The 15,655-nt window shown below is 42.3% G+C and overlaps 1 protein-coding gene across 1 annotated transcript in view; it reads left to right on the top strand.

Annotated features, from left to right (window-relative positions):
* Positions 1-437: 437 nt before the first annotated feature.
* The window catches only part of ECT2L (epithelial cell transforming 2 like), a gene marked incomplete at both ends in the record, with an annotated part of 59,451 nt that continues 44,233 nt past the window's right edge, over positions 438-15,655 (top strand). The window contains 5 exon segments of the mRNA XM_082855938.1: positions 438-533; positions 537-539; positions 1,693-1,725; positions 1,729-1,785; positions 1,787-1,806. Of these exon segments, the coding sequence (XP_082712064.1) occupies positions 438-533; positions 537-539; positions 1,693-1,725; positions 1,729-1,785; positions 1,787-1,806 (209 nt within the window).

Below are 15,655 nucleotides of genomic sequence, written 5' to 3'. Positions count from 1 at the left end.
GCAATAAATCATTAATATATTAGCCTAACTTTTTCTTCTATATCCTCTTTGACTTATGTCCTCAAAAGCTAGGCACTGGGGTGGGGGTGGGGGCGCCCTCTTTGAGCCCTTCAGATTCTTGCTTTCCAGAGAAAGAAAAATTCAGTATTCGTGGCTGATAAAGAATCATTCCAATTTCTGCGTCATTTTGCCAGCAAAGTAAAAAACAGCTCTGGTTTGGATTCACATTTGGGTCCAGGTAGAGGAGAGAATAATCGCAATGATTTAGAGTTCATGAACTCTCTGTGTATATTTGTATGGATATATATATATGAATTGCTCTAATTGTATCTATATAAACAAATATATGTAAATGAATTGCTGTAATTCTATTATTCCTATATGGACAACATTAATATACTGGATGTTCTAGGTGTGGACGAAAATAATTTGCTGAGATGTCAGCTGGGAATTCTCCCAGGGAAAGCTTGGAAATGGAGAGCTTCCACACAAGATTCAGTGCCTGGACACCTTTTAGCAACAAGTCATTACATTGACAGGTGAGTCACATACTCTAGAATAAGACAAGCTCTCTAAGGTGAATTTTACTGTGATATATTGGGTCTCATGTTGCCATATTTAAAATAAAATAAATACTTGTAAAGAACTTAGTTTTTGAGTCACTTTAAACAAAAATAAACCTACCCCGAAGACAGTCTCTCCTCACCCCAGCCCACGACTCCAATCTTATGGGAGGTGCAAGAGCTGCTCCCACTTTTGCCCTGTCAGCACCTCCAGAGATGAAACAGAAACCTCCAGGACACACCCTGGTTGCTGTAAGGGGGAGGAGACAAGAGAAGGTGCTTTGGTGGTATTTTGGTGTGGAGAGTGTTGCTATGTGTTTCTTTAATTCTCTCTTCCCTCTTGTGCCAACTGCATGGTTCCCTGGGGCCAGGGGATGCCCCTCCTTTGAAAGATAATGCAGGAAGTAGTCACTGGAATGGCCCAGGCAGCTCTGCCAGACCTTCATGGAAAAGGGGGCTGCCTGGGTCCTCAGAGCTCCTGCGTGGTCCAGGCGCATTCACAAGGGAAGGAGACCAGATGGGCTGGGACCAAATCCTGACTACTAATAAAGACAGTGGGTTTATATATGTCCTCTGAGCCAAGCTGAACTGAAGTCCTGGTCTGGGGGGACGCTGGTCCTGGTGTATGTCTTTCATGGAGACACTCCTAACAATGGCTCTTCAGCAAAATTTACTAACTTTCCTTTTGGTGGGTGCTATGAAGAGGTAGGACTGTGGGTTAGTAAAATCACACCTACTTCACATGGCCCTGTTTTCACAATTAAGCAAGTAGCCAGTATGTGTTTTCAAGATGAAATGTTTGGGATCTGTTTCCCGGACCACATTAACTTAGGTGGAAACAATAGTGAGGATCCATTTCCTCTCTGGGCCCTCCTTGAGCCCCTCTGCAATTACATCCCTGCCAGCCTTTCCCACCAGCCCACCCAACAAGCCTGGGCTTGCCTGCATCCCTAGATAAAAGGAGTTTAAGCTGAAGGGAGAGACCCTTACTACATATGTGAAAGTGCTTTGTGAACTGTAACGTGCAATGCACATATTAGCTGTGAGGTTGTTAGGTTGCCTATGGATTGCTTAGCAACTAAGAACATATTGAACTGTAAAGGAAAATGTCATTTTCTCTCCCTTATCGCTCTTTCAGGAAAGAGTTGCTCTTATAAGTCATTGATTTGACCTCTGGACTAACAAGCAACATCAAGAATTCTTATTCACGATTTTTTTAATGATGCACTAAATTACAATTAAGGTAAATGTAGCCTAATGATGTAATTATCTTAAAGAAAATAAAATATCATAAAATGTTCATATAACTTTTAAGAGTTTCTTTTTTTCTACAGAAAAAAAGCAACTGATTTTTTTTGTGTGTGTGTGGTACGAGGGCCTCTCACCGTTGCGGCCCCTCCCGTTGCAGAGCACAGGCTCCGGACGCACAGGCTCAGTGGCCATGGCTCACGGGCCCAGCCGCTCCGCGGCATGTGGGATCTTCCCAGACCGGGGCACGAACCCGTGTCCCCTGCATCGGCAGGCGGACTCTCAACCACTGAGCCACCAGGGAAGCCCCAGCCAATGAATTTTTAACATTCTCTTAGTATATTAAATTCTCCTTGGAACTCTCAGACAGATAAGATATTTGAAGTAGGTACTCCAAAATATTTGTTACATGAATGAATGGATCCAAAAAATATCTGAGAAATGACAGTGGCAGCAGCATTTAGGAATATGGGCAAGACTCATATGGCAGTGGTCACTGATTGCCGTTAAGTCCTGGTTCTTCTTATTCTTTCCCTTGCGTCCTATTATATCTGTAATTTATTTCAAAATACTCCAGCATGGCTGGTGTGACAGGTGAAAGTGTTAGTTGAAATTAAACCCAGGGGCAGCTAGTGTTCTGATCAAGAGTTAGTACTCTAGGGGTGATTAGCTAGCACTGTATTGGAAAGCTCACAGTGTTTTAGTCATTACCAGACACTTTGCTAATTAGCATAGCAAATATTAGATATTAGTTATTATCAGAGCAACTAGTGGCTTGTTAACATGCTGGTTGAATGCTAGAAATGGCCTGTCTTTGGTGAAATTAAAGGTATTCAGATATGTGGACTGACCAAAATATTCCAGAGAGCCCTCCGGCAGGCCTGGATCTGTCTGAAGAATCCAGCCAGGCCAGTTGGTGCTTATTAAGGATGGTTTCATCTCCAAAACATGGCCCTGTCTGACTGGGGGTTTTCTGGTAGCCTGAGGCCAACAAAAAGGATAGTAATAGAATCCTGTTCATGGAACATTGTTCTTTCTCAGTTGAATGAATCTTTTACCCAAAGGGCAGAGAGCTGGGATTTTGTCAGGCCTACAGAGGAGGCTGTATGAAGTGGTTTGGGCTTATTTACTAAAGTTTGCTCAGTGAAACTCCAGGTAGGGCCTCATTTGGGGCTGCTTTCACTACAACCTGGTGGTGGGGCTTGGGGGACAGGCTAACCCTCAAACTTCTTAGATATTCACCAAAAAGTGTCAAGAGTTGTGCAAGACCAAATTGGGTGATTTTAGTTTACAATACCTGCTTCTCTCAGTCTTTCTTACACTTTCACACAGTCATTTCATCTCTCCTACCTACGAACGCACCTTCTCCATCGTCCGCTTTCTGTGCATCCGTGGGGCTCCTAGTGGATTATCCCTGATGGAGTCACCAAGTCACTGGAGGGAGACAGCCATCTTCCAGGCATGTCAAAAGAGGCTGCAAAGACAGGCCACAGACAAAGAGGCTCTTCAGTCAATGCTTAAAAATCAGGAGGGGACTTCCCTGGTGGAGCAGTGGTTAAGAATCTGGCTGCCAATGCAGGGGACACGGGTTTGAGCCCTGGTCCGGGAAGATTCCACATGCCGCAGAGCAACTAAGCCCGTGCGCCACAACTACCGAGCCTGCACTCTACAGCCCGCAAGCCACAGCTACTGAGCCCACGTGCCACAACTACTGAAGCCCGCGTGCCTAGAGCCTGTGCTCTGCAACAGGAGAAGCCACCGCAATGAGAAACCTGTGCACCGCACTGAAGAGTAGCCCTTGCTCGCCGCAACTAGAGAAAAGCCCACGCACAGCAACAAAGACCCAACGCAGCCAAAAATAAATAAATAAATAAATGTATATTTAAAAAAAAAATCAGGAGGAAGGGAGATTTTTATGGTAGTCATTGGGTAGGCTTCCTTTGACTTCAATTTTGCAGCTTTCAAGATAAGAAAATAAGAGACCAAACCCTTTATCCATAATTGCTTTGTGGGCCATCCTGTTCTAGTCTCATGTATCACAAACCGAGCAATTTTAGTTGTAACCACTGGAGGTCATTAGTGATCTTGTGGTATATTTTGAGGCTCATCAACATTAGGCCTGACATTTTTTCACTGGAAACTTCATTCACTGTCTGGCACCTGAATTCTTCTTTCTGTGGGAGGAGGATATGGAACTAACCTGTTAAGTGAAATTACGCTGCTTTGTTTGACAGCAGCTGTGTTTCTGCAGAGTTATATGTATTTCATAGTCCCATGAAGCTGTTATTACATGTTCTGGGCTACTAATTTCGGGGGAAGTTGTATGTCAATTTCTGGTCTCTGGGTTTGGCATCCTGAAACCAGGATCTTTAATTTGTAGTGGTGGTTTTTGTTGTTGAACATCAATCAGGTCATTCCCCACGGTCTGGATGAAGTCTTTCTTACATGACTTCCTGCCATCTCTTTTGGTCAGCCATTTCTTCCCTCTTACTGACAGCTGAAGACACCATGTGCAGATGGTCTAATCCAGTTTGAGCTGTGCTTGATTTTAACCCAATCTAAAAGCCCAACTTATTTTCATTTTTAGCCTAAAGTTAATGCAATAAAATTTTAAAGTATCTTTATTGAGATGTAATTCACATACATAAAATTCATGCATTTAAAGGACACAGTTCAATGGTTTTAGCAGGGGTCCCCAAGCTTTTTGGCACCAGGGACCAGTTTCGTGGAAGACAGTTTTTCCAGGGTTGGGGTGGTGGTGTTTCAGGCAGTAATGTGAGCAATGGGGAGCAATGGGGAGCGGCAGATGAAGCTTCGCTCACTTGCCCTCTGCTCACCTCCTGCTGTGCGGCCTGCTTCCTAACAGGCCGTGGACTGGTACCGGTTGATGACTCAGGGGTTGGGGACCCCTGGTTTTAGTACATTCACAGAGTTGTGCAACCACCACCACAATTTAAGTTTAGAACATTTTCATCACCCACAAAAGAAACCCCCTATCTATTAGCAGTCACTCCCCATGCCAATCCCCCTCAATTCCAGCCCTGCACAACCACTAATCTATTGTATTTCTCTATAAATTTGCCTATTCCAGACTTTTCATATAAATGGAATCATACAATATGTGGCCTTTAGTTCACCTGTTTTATAGCATATATCAAGACTTCCCTTTTTATTGCCAAATAATATTCCATAGTGTGGATATGCCACATTTTATCTATCCACTCATCAGCTGATGGACATTTGGGTAGTTTCCACGTTTTGGCTACTGTAAGTAATGCTGCTATGAACAACTGTGTATAAGTCTTTCTATATGGATGCTTTACTTCTTTTAGGTATATAACTAGAAATGGAATTGCTGGATCAAATGGTAGCACTGCAATCAACTTTTAATTAGTAAGTGTTTTTTCTGAATTATATTTACTCCTCTAGTCCCTGTTCCCCCATAACTATGAATAAGCTTGTGAATAAAAGAAAGAATTTAGCATTATTCGAATGCCTGAAATCTTTGCATGTAAGCTCAGCTATATTTGTGCAATACCTTGCTTTTCAGACAGAGAAGCCATTGTTTTAGATGCTTTGTTTTATAATTTCTGAATAACTTTGTTTTAATTCAGGCAGTTATAAAGCTTAAACAGGATATTGAAGTACCAGTCAGAAATATGTTGTCACAGTTTTCATTAAAAGTTTCTTCTTAATCTCTATGAGATATATTCAAATATCTAAGATTTTTCTTTTCTATCCTAATAAATATTCCATATTGTTAAGACTTCGGAAATTTTCTTAAATGGAGTTTTATAATATTTAAGACATTTTTCAAAGGTTCATCTTCTTAAACCTTCCCTCTGGCAAGTTCTCCCTCTCACTTCAACTTAAATGTCACCTCCACTGGGAAGCCTTTCCTGCTCATCTTTCACCCCCATCATTTTTACAAACCTCTATCGTGGCATTTTCCCTGTACATTATGCTTATCTGTCCACACGTCTGACGGTTTCCAGTGGTGTTGTCCCCCTGCCACTTGAGTAGGCTGACCTTTCCTGTGACTCCTTAAAGGAAACTGGGCTGTTTGTGTCTGCCACACTTGAAGAAACCTATGAGAAGATTGAATCAGTCTCCTAGTCACACTGGTGGGACCGGTTTCAAACTGCTTCTGTTCAGCAAGAGGTAATGCCTCCTACAAAGGCCTTTCATTATGGGGCTGGAGCTGTTCAAACTTGTAGCTTTTCCTGGTGGGTGGGGCAACATTCATGATTCATGTAACTGCAGTCCTAAGACACGGATGGAGTGTGTGTGTGTGTGTGTGTGTGTGTGTGTGTGTGTGTGTGTGTGTAGGGAGAGGGAGATCACCACTGAACAAGGATTAGCTCTTGTTGCTTGTCTCCATCAGAGTCACCTGGAAGGGGGGTTGGAGGGCAGAAAAATGTACCAAAAAACATACCAACCCATGTATAGTTAAGAGGGAACACCGCCCTCCTGCACTCTCGCCGCAGTACACCCACCCCGTCTTCCCTGCAGCCCCTGAGAGGGCTCAGTTGAGGATGTTTATCTCGATTGTAATTTCTGAGGAAATCTGGTACATAAATTTTTCAGAGACAACACACTTCTAGATTAACCTTAAATATAGAACAGCTACATCACGCTGAGTTACTGACGTCCATGTGAAAGAAGGACATTTCTGTGTGGAGGTGGTGGAGGGGAGAGGGGAGTATTCAGAGACCCACTGTTTTCTAAATATCCAAGACAGGTCTGGAAACGTGGGTCATCCTGACTCTTCCCTCCCCTCAGCCCCATATTCTGGACATATTTCTGTCCTTTCACATAGATCAGATGGTCGTGGGCAACCACATATAATATTAGCATTTGCTGTTGGGTGGCTTTTAGGGGTGGATGAAGCTAAGAAAGGAAATCCTGGAGTTTGAAAGGAGAAGCCAAACCCGGAAGCTGTTTTACTGGGTGGAGGTGGGGACAGAGGGAGAGTGGGTGGTAGGACGGTCACCGGCTTACATTAGGCAAAGCCCCTGCACTTGAAGTCCTCACTTCCGGTTTTATAAGTGTTGCTACTCTCCCTCTGTAATGTTTCACTTCTCTTTACAGTATGGTAGCTCCACTTGCCATTATGTTATACACCGTAGTACTTGCTTGTTCATTTACCATCTGCCTATTCCACTAGAAGGTAGCTCCATGAGGGCAGGGACTTTTTCTGGTAACTCTTTCTGTCCCTAGCACTTAAAATAATACGAGGTTCATAGTAGCCACTCAATAAATGCTTGTTTGAATGAATGAAGATGTGTAAAACACTCCTAATGACGATGATAACAAAAAGGTACTCAGAACAAAGCTTTCCTTTGGTAGTTCTCTCAGAGGAAGGATTTTTTTCAAGATATTACAAGTTTTAGAATACAGGATATTACTAATACTTTGCTTCATTGAAGACTTTTCATTATTTAATTAATTCAAGACCTCTATAAAGCAATTCCAAAAGGAATTATGCATAGTAATAGTACCCAAGGCTGCCATATCGCACACCTCCAGGCGACACTATTTCACTCTATCACCTGTGTGAACGGCACCTCCTAAACTTGTTCATTGCACAACTTCCCAAGTGTAGCAGCCCTGATGACACTACCAGCCATTCATAAAGGACATGATGTTAGCTTCCAGATCTACCAAGTATCCTTTACCCTCTGCGAAGGGTCAAATCCACAGATAGTTCACTGGAAAATGGAGACAAGGTTTTAAGAGACCATTTGTCTCCATTCTGTCTTTTAAAATCTCTTTAGGAAATTTTCAGGAGGGTTGAGGCAGAATGAGAGTAGACGTAGCTCCCTGTGAGACCTAAACAGCTAGCAAGTCTTAGAAGCAGAAGGAGGATGCTCTTATTACATACAGAGTAAGTGCCCGGTGACTGCCTGTCATCTTTTGTCCTACCCTCTCTATATATTCTTTTGATGTCATGGTCAGAATGCTTTCAAGTGCAAAGAACAGAAATGGAATTCAAACCAGCCTAAGAAGAAAAGGGAATTTATTGACTTAAGATTTGTCTACTTTAGGCTGCGCTAGATCCTTAGATTCAGTGTTACCAGGGCTCACTCACTCTCTTCCTTCTCTCAGCTCTGCTTCCTTATGTGTGTTGCATAAAACTAAAAAGATAAGTGCAAGACCCTTATGAAGGAAATTAGAAATTTGTATTAAAGGGTAGCAGAAAAAAAAAAAACCTGGGTAAATAGATAGATATGCTATGTTTCAAGATGCCAATTCTCTCCACATTAATCTTTCAATTCAATTCAATCTTGGTACAAATCCCAAAATGGCATTTTCTTATGGACTTTGAGAAACGGATTCTAAAGCTAATCTGGAAAAGAAAATGGACTACAACAGCTACGAAAAATTTAAATATAAAGAAAAAAATTAGTAAGAGTTGTACTACCAGATATTAAAACTACTTTTATCCATTTATGAAATATCCCCATATAGTATCTCAAGTGTAAGGAAGCAAGGACTGAGATAAGTAAGTGCTCTGAAGGGAAGGGAAAGGGCAGGCGTCTTTAAGGGTTGGGTAGATCAGAAAGAAGCTTGGGCGGCTAGAGATCCTTCCTCTTCTTGCACCAATTCCTGTTTAGTGGGCTAGACACTGTCCATCACACACCCACACACCCATGCCATTCCCCAATTCCTCTCCATCCTCCTGACAAAACCCTTTTTTTCCCTCAGGTATCATGTGCTTCAGGGGTGGTGGGTCACACTGACCCCCAAAGAGTGAGTCAGGGTTGGACAGAATCATGGTTATTCCATCCTCTTTTATGCGTCTGGTTTAGAAAGGGCATGTAGATATTAATTTGGCCCAAGGAAACACAAGAGAGTGGCTGCTAGAGTTTCTGGGAGAGTTTTCTTCACTCTCAAAGGGACCTAAAAAGGAACTAGAGGGAAGGACATGCCCTCTTCTGCCCTATAGCCTGTGATCTCTGTTGTGTGCAGATCTCTACTCACAACAGTCAGTCATTTGGGAACCACCTCAGGGAACAAGCTGGAGGGACCAAAGCAAATTACTGAGCAGGCAAAGTGAAAATATAGAAAATCCTTGGCCATTAGTGACACTGAGTTCTTGAATTCACTAACCCTGGAGCTATCCTGATTTCCCTTATTTAAGGAAAGTGAAAGGAAGATAAATAGGTTTAAAAATGGTCCATAATAGTCCATGTATCTAGTTGTCACTTCTCTTGTTATACCAACTCTCCAGAATCTAGCTGAGAACCAGCCAGGTTTGGAAAAACAAAAAGCATTTAGCAGTCAGACTGATGTCCTTTACACATAGGAGAGAGCGCATCAGACCCTCATGCAGAGTCTAAGTATTTAATTAATTCAGGGCTTCAAATAGGATTATACATTCTCCTAAGGACACCATACATGTATTCAACACTTTGTACTTTGGCATCAGCATCTGCTAGGCTGCCTCTTCTACCAGTGGGCCGTCAAGTTCACCAATGTTGAGGAGGGTGAACCTGTTAGAGTCACTTGGAGTTTGTTAAAAACATGAACTATAAGCCTCACCCACAGACATTTTGGCTCAAAACACCTGGGATGGGCCTGAGGAAGCTGTTTTTACTAAGTTCCCATGGTGATTTGGTATCCAGCCAAGGGTAAGACACAAGGCCTGGGTGACCTAAAGGCCCCAAGGCTTCTTCCACCTTTTCATCTACTCCTTCTTGGAGGCTGGAACACAGATGGTATGAGTGTCCCATCCCTCCTATTCTCTATTAGCAAAACAAAATTATTTGTTCTGTTTCTGTAGATTTTTCATGTTTCACTTGCAATACTTCTTAGTGGTTTTAGAATGTTTCATTATAAGTAACCTTAAACTTGACACAAATAATGAAAGAAATATTTGACTCTCATGTAATTGGAAAACCCATAGGTAGGTTTGGCTACAGCTGAAGCTCGATCCAGAGATTCAGCAATGAAACGACTTGTTTCTTTCTGGCCCTCTGCTCTGCCTTCAGCAGTCATGGCGTCATTATTATGGTTCCTCATTTGTGTCCAGAAGAAAAGAATTCTCTGTTTGGTTTCCCTCTGGACCAGTTTGGGTCCATGCCCCCTCCTGCCAGTGGCTGTGGCCACGGGATTGACCCACATGAATTTCATTAGCTTTGACCATGTGCTTTGTGGAGTCAGGAATGAAGTCAGCTCCTGTAGAAGCACATGGACCACCAAATAGGAACTGAGGTTATTTTATCTAAAGAAGAGGAAGTAAATGATGGATGACAAAAGCTAAAGTCTATTCATGCAGCATTCAACAATATTTACCGAGGGTCTACTCTATATCAAGCATAGTTCTGGGTGAGTGGGATTCCACACTAAACAGAGTGTAAGAGACCCCTACCCTCTGAAGTTCATATTTTAGTAGACTAAAACTTGGCCTAAAATGGAACAAGAGGCATGTTCATGCACCTCACTGGATATCTGACGGTACAACGTAGCACCGCTGGAAATAAGTGGGGGTGTTTTGCATGTCTCAGAAGTTAGAGCACTGTGGTAGACTGGATAATTGTCTCCAAAGATGTCCAGGCCCTAATCCCTGGAACCTATGAGTGTTATCTTGTACAGCAAAGGGACTTTGCAGATGTGATTAAGAATTTGTGTTGGGGGGATTATCCTGCATCACTGGAGCTCAACATAATCACAATGGTCCTTATAAGGGATGCAAGAGACATCAGAGTCGGAAGAGAAAATGATGTGATGATGGGAGAGATGGAGAGACTTGAAGATCCTATGCTTCTGGTTTTGAAGATAAAGGGGACCTGAGCTGAGGAATAGAGACAGCTACTAGGCCCTGAACGAGACAAGAAAACAAGTTCTCCCCTTAGAGCCTGCAGAAAAAAACCAGCCCTGCCAACACCCTGACTGTAGCCCCGTGAAACTGATTTCAGACTTGTGATCTCCAAAACTCTGAGAGAATACATTTGTACTGCTTTAAGCCACTAAGTTGGTGGTAATTTGTTATAATGAACAGGAAATTAATACAAGCAGTGATTTTCTCTTCCTGTTTTTCAACTTTTTTTTTTCATTCTTTATTCTAATGTACACATACCTATTTACCCCCTGCTAAGTTACAAGCACCATACCAGATGCTGGGGACAGAGCAGCAAACAAGACGGCTGCCATACCTTTTGTTTATGGGGCTTCCAGTCCAGTGGAAGAGAAAGACTTTAAATGGTGAATGAGTCCAAAAAAGGACTAAATTTGAGGGTCAGCAAGAAAGGAAACACAAAAATAGTGCTTAGGTTACACTTCAGTGCACATCAAGTGTAAAGGATACAGGTTTCGGCAAAGAATATGAGACGGCGTGAAGTAGGCAGGGCTCAGTGGGCGAGAGTAGCGTCCCACGGGGAGGTGTTTGGGGAGCAGGAACGGTCAGCCTGTTGGGAAGGTGAGAGGATTCTGGCAGTACCCCAGAAATACCACCCCAAAAACCCACTAACATCGCCTTATGGTGTTACCTACTTTGTTGCAAAAATAGCTTTTTACTAGCCACGTGACTTGGATCTGCCATGCTGGTTCCAGAGAAAGTTTCTTACTCCTTCCTCAGGACCCTACTGCTTCATTGGCCACAAGTCATATAATAATAAGAATCACACAAGGGAAGTCATCCTGCACTCATGTAGTGATGTCACATCCATGTGCATGCATTATCCTTTATTTTCCACCACCCAAGGGCAGGCATGGCCAACCCAACAGATATCAAAGAAATAGCTACGGTGATGCTAAGTGACAAAGGAAAAGTAACTGGGACCTCACCTAGTCCAGGGGCTCAGGGAAGCCTTCCCTGAGGATTTGACATTTAGGCTGGATTCTGAAGGATGTGTAGGAAATAGACAAGACATTTTTTACCATTCAGTGGTAAAATCAGGCCTTTGGAGACACACTGGAAAGTTTAAATAAGCAAAAAGAGGAAACTACCAATCACCCATAATTGTACCAACTAAGTGTAACCTAATTTTTTATGCTTTTATGTACCCATTTAACTATTTACAAATCAGAATATACAAATTCTTTTTAAAGCTTAAAATAAAAAACCCTTCAGTCGCCCTCCTTATTGCTGTACCCACACCCAGCTTTGCTCTCACGCACTGGAGAGCTCAGCGCACGGTTCTGCATTTTCTGTCCACCCCAGACCTGGTCGTTATGCTGTGTGACACTGGCCTCCATGTGGAAATCCACCCAACACAGACCCTTACCACGCCATGGAGCGTGTGTCAAGCCACCAGACAAGACGAGGAGGTGCCGCCTGGGCCACTAGAGTGCAGGGACCTCTGCCAAAGGCACTCGGCCCTCTCCAGGTCACCTCCCCCATCTGCTCCTCAGCCATTTCATCACAATTCGGGCAGCGTCCTTCTATTTCTTATCACAAACTTCAGAGCAGAGAATTAGATTCAAGTCCCATATCGCTAAGCTTATTAGTTTTGCAAAGCACACATTGTGCGTGGCGCTGCGAGGCACTATCATGAATTATTCCAATGAAGCTATCTTTGTCACAACAAACGAGCGAAGCACATTTTCTTCATTGTCTCCTCACATGCTGGTATTTCTCTTCACGAATTTCTTACTTTGCGACATTAACTAAAATGCAATGAGCCACAATGTCATTACCGCAAACCACCCTAGTTCTCTGCTCCTCATGTACTGATTTTTTTTTTTTAATGTGACTGAAGCATTTTCTTTCCTTCTTGCTTAAAATTCATTATACTCGAATGTGTCCTTGCAGCAGCACAGACTAGGAACAAATATAAAATATGTATGATTAAGGTTTACTTTAAAAAGCAATTCAGGCTCAATTCTCTTTTGCTTGGCTGGGACGGAACAGTAGATGCTGTGAGGATGGGCACAAAGACTCTGAAGATACTGAGACCCGTCTCTGAAAAGGAGGCTGAAAACGTTTCTGTTTTGCATTTTATTTTATTGATCTGTCTTAGAGTTCCAAATGAGAGCAAGTTGTCTCTCAAGGGCCAGTGGAATGACTATGAAGCAGGAGCTAAGGTCACGAATCCACTGGGATTAACTGTCCTTGGTGTGGTCACAAGTCTCATTCAGTTTGAACATTAATCTCTATCCATACTGATAAGACCCCTAAGGGACACCTCTGCCTGTGAGTACCCTGTGCTGCCAGCACACACACAACTCCGTTCTTTTTCCTCCTGCTTACACCCCGACTCCCACCCTCTCTCCAGACTGCCCTGCCAACAGGTTCATTTTAAGCCACTCTGTTTTGTCTCCAGTTATGACAGAGCTGCATGGACAAGGACCAAGAAAAAGCAGTGACTTAAAGTCAGGGGAGTAGAAACACACAAAAATAACAGGCAATCATTAAACCTTGGAACTGAAGCAGGTAGCTGCTTCTTAAAAGCAAACAAGAAAACAACAAAAACCCCCACTTTTTACAATAATGTTTAACTTACAAAAATAGTGTAAACAATTCCTCTAAACTTTTCATCTGGATTCCTTGATTGTTAACATTTTACCATTTTTACCTTATTATTTCAAATATTTGAGAGTGAGTTGTAAACATAGTGCCCCACTAACCCTAAGCATTTCAGTATGATTCCTAAAAAACAAGCACGCTCTGCTGAAGACTCACAGTGCATCCTGCAATGTTGGGAAATCAGCATTGGTTCCGCACTACCGTCCAGTGCACAGACTCCATTCAATATTCCTGATTGTTCCAACAGTGTCCTTTATAATCGTCCTTTCCTTCTCAGTCCAAAATCCAATCTAAGGTCATCTGTTGTATTTAGTTTTCATGTCTCTACATCCACCTTCGATGTGGAGCAATTGCTCAGTTTTTCCTCATCTTCTTACTTGACACTTTTGAAGAGCATAGATCTGCTACTTTGTTTAATGACCTTCCGTTTGTGGTTGGCTGATATTTCCTCAAGACGACATTGAGGTCATACGTTCTTGGCAGGAATAACACAGACTTAATGCTATGCTCTTCTCAATGGATCATACTGGGGGAATAGCATGTCAATTTGGCCTACTGTTTATAATCTTAACTTTACCACTTGGCTAAGATGGTTAATTATTAAGTATTTAGTATTTATTAATTAATAAGTAACTAAAAAGTATTTGAGTGATTAGTTTTAACTTAATTACAAAGTATTTGAATCTATGCAAGTATTTTTTTCCTCGCCAGACTTTTACTTACTAGTTTTAGCATACATTGATGATTCTTACCTGAAGCACTTATTACTGATAGCTACCAAGTGGTGATTTTCTCATTTCTTAATTCCTTCTACATGTATGAATTGGCGTTGTGTAGCAAGGTAGAACATTTCCTTTCCCAAGACTGGTAAGTGAGGCTCCAGTTAAGCCAAAAGTTTGTTGATTCGTGGTCAAGACTGTCTCTGGGTCTAATGGATATTCAACAATGTGTTGGTGAGGGTAACTAAGGTCTTGTTTGTCCCTAATTGGAGGTGTCATTTTCATTTCACATTGAAACTTTCTGAGGCTTGACCCACTCTATGGGAATTCAGGTCAGAGAAGATCCGCTGCAGGACGAAGTCTGTTCAGAGTTACCACTTTTCTTTCAGTGAGTTAATCTGAGCCCATTAGGACCCAGTAATTGGGTAGCAGTAGCCACTTAGTAGTGAGAAGAAGTCTTGTATTCCCAGTGGCCTTAGGTAAATGAGTTCTGGTAGGTTCTTATACCAAAGTTTCCTATCAGCTGTGAGATTGGCCACAAATATCTGTAATTCTGCTGCGTTTGGAGGAAATCAGGAGTTTCAGGGAAGAGCTAGATTTACTCATACCTGGATTGCTATCTGGTGGCTTGGGGCTGTAGCAGATGTTTATTGCTAATTATATACAGAGGACAATCAGGTATTCAGTGTCCTTTTTTGTGTGTAGTTGTTAGCTGCAGAGCCAGCAGTACATCCTTCATGGGCCATGAAATGCTTCTTTGGCCTAAGATCTGTATAGCTTCCAAGATGACCACTTGAGTAGGGGCTTGGATTTTGTATTCATTCAAGATCTGTCTGTGCTTAGGTGGCATGCTTGTAAGAAGTTTACTTCTTCTGGATCCTCACTTACAAGTCTTTCTTGATGGATGTCATATTTTAAAAGTTTTCTTTATGAATGTCACATTAAGAAATTGTTGAATGTTGAGGTATGATGATAGTATTATATGCAGTATATGTTTAAAAATTTATTATTATTATTATTTAGTGATAGGGAATTCCCTGGTGGTGCAGTGGTTAGGGCTACATGCTCTAACTGCCAAGGACCTGGGTTATCCCTGGTCGGGGAACTAAGATCCCATAAGCCGTGAGGTGCGGCCAAAAAAAACACCCCAAAACCAAAAAACAACATATTATTTATCGATACACACTGAAATATTTATGGATGAAATTATATGATGTCTTGGGACTTCCCTGGTGGCGCAGTGGTTAAGAATCCACCTGCCAGTGCAGGGGACATAAGTTCCATCCCTGGTCTAGGAAGATCCCACATGCCGCGGAGCGACTAAGCCCACACGCCACAACTACTGAAGCCCTCTCACCTATAGCCCGTGTTCCGCAACAAGGGAAGCCACGGCAATGAGAAGCCCACACACCACAACGAAGAGTAGCCCCCGCTCGCCGCAACTAGAGAAAGCCCGCGTGCAGCAACGAAGACCCAACGCAGCCAAAAGTAAATAAATAAATTTTTTAAAAGTATAATTTTAAAAAAAAGAAATTATATGATGTCTTGGATTTGCTTTAAAATAATGTCGGCATGAGGGAGGAAGAAGAAAAATAGGATGTAGCAGAAACCAGATTGGCTACAGGATGATAATTATTTGAATTAATTAATGGGGT

This window comes from Leucopleurus acutus, assembly GCF_964270905.1.
Source record: "Leucopleurus acutus genome assembly, chromosome: 15".
NCBI classification, from domain to species: domain Eukaryota; kingdom Metazoa; phylum Chordata; class Mammalia; order Artiodactyla; family Delphinidae; genus Leucopleurus; species Leucopleurus acutus.
Note: the sequence above shows the minus strand (reverse complement) of the source record. Positions and strands in the feature narration are given on the sequence as shown.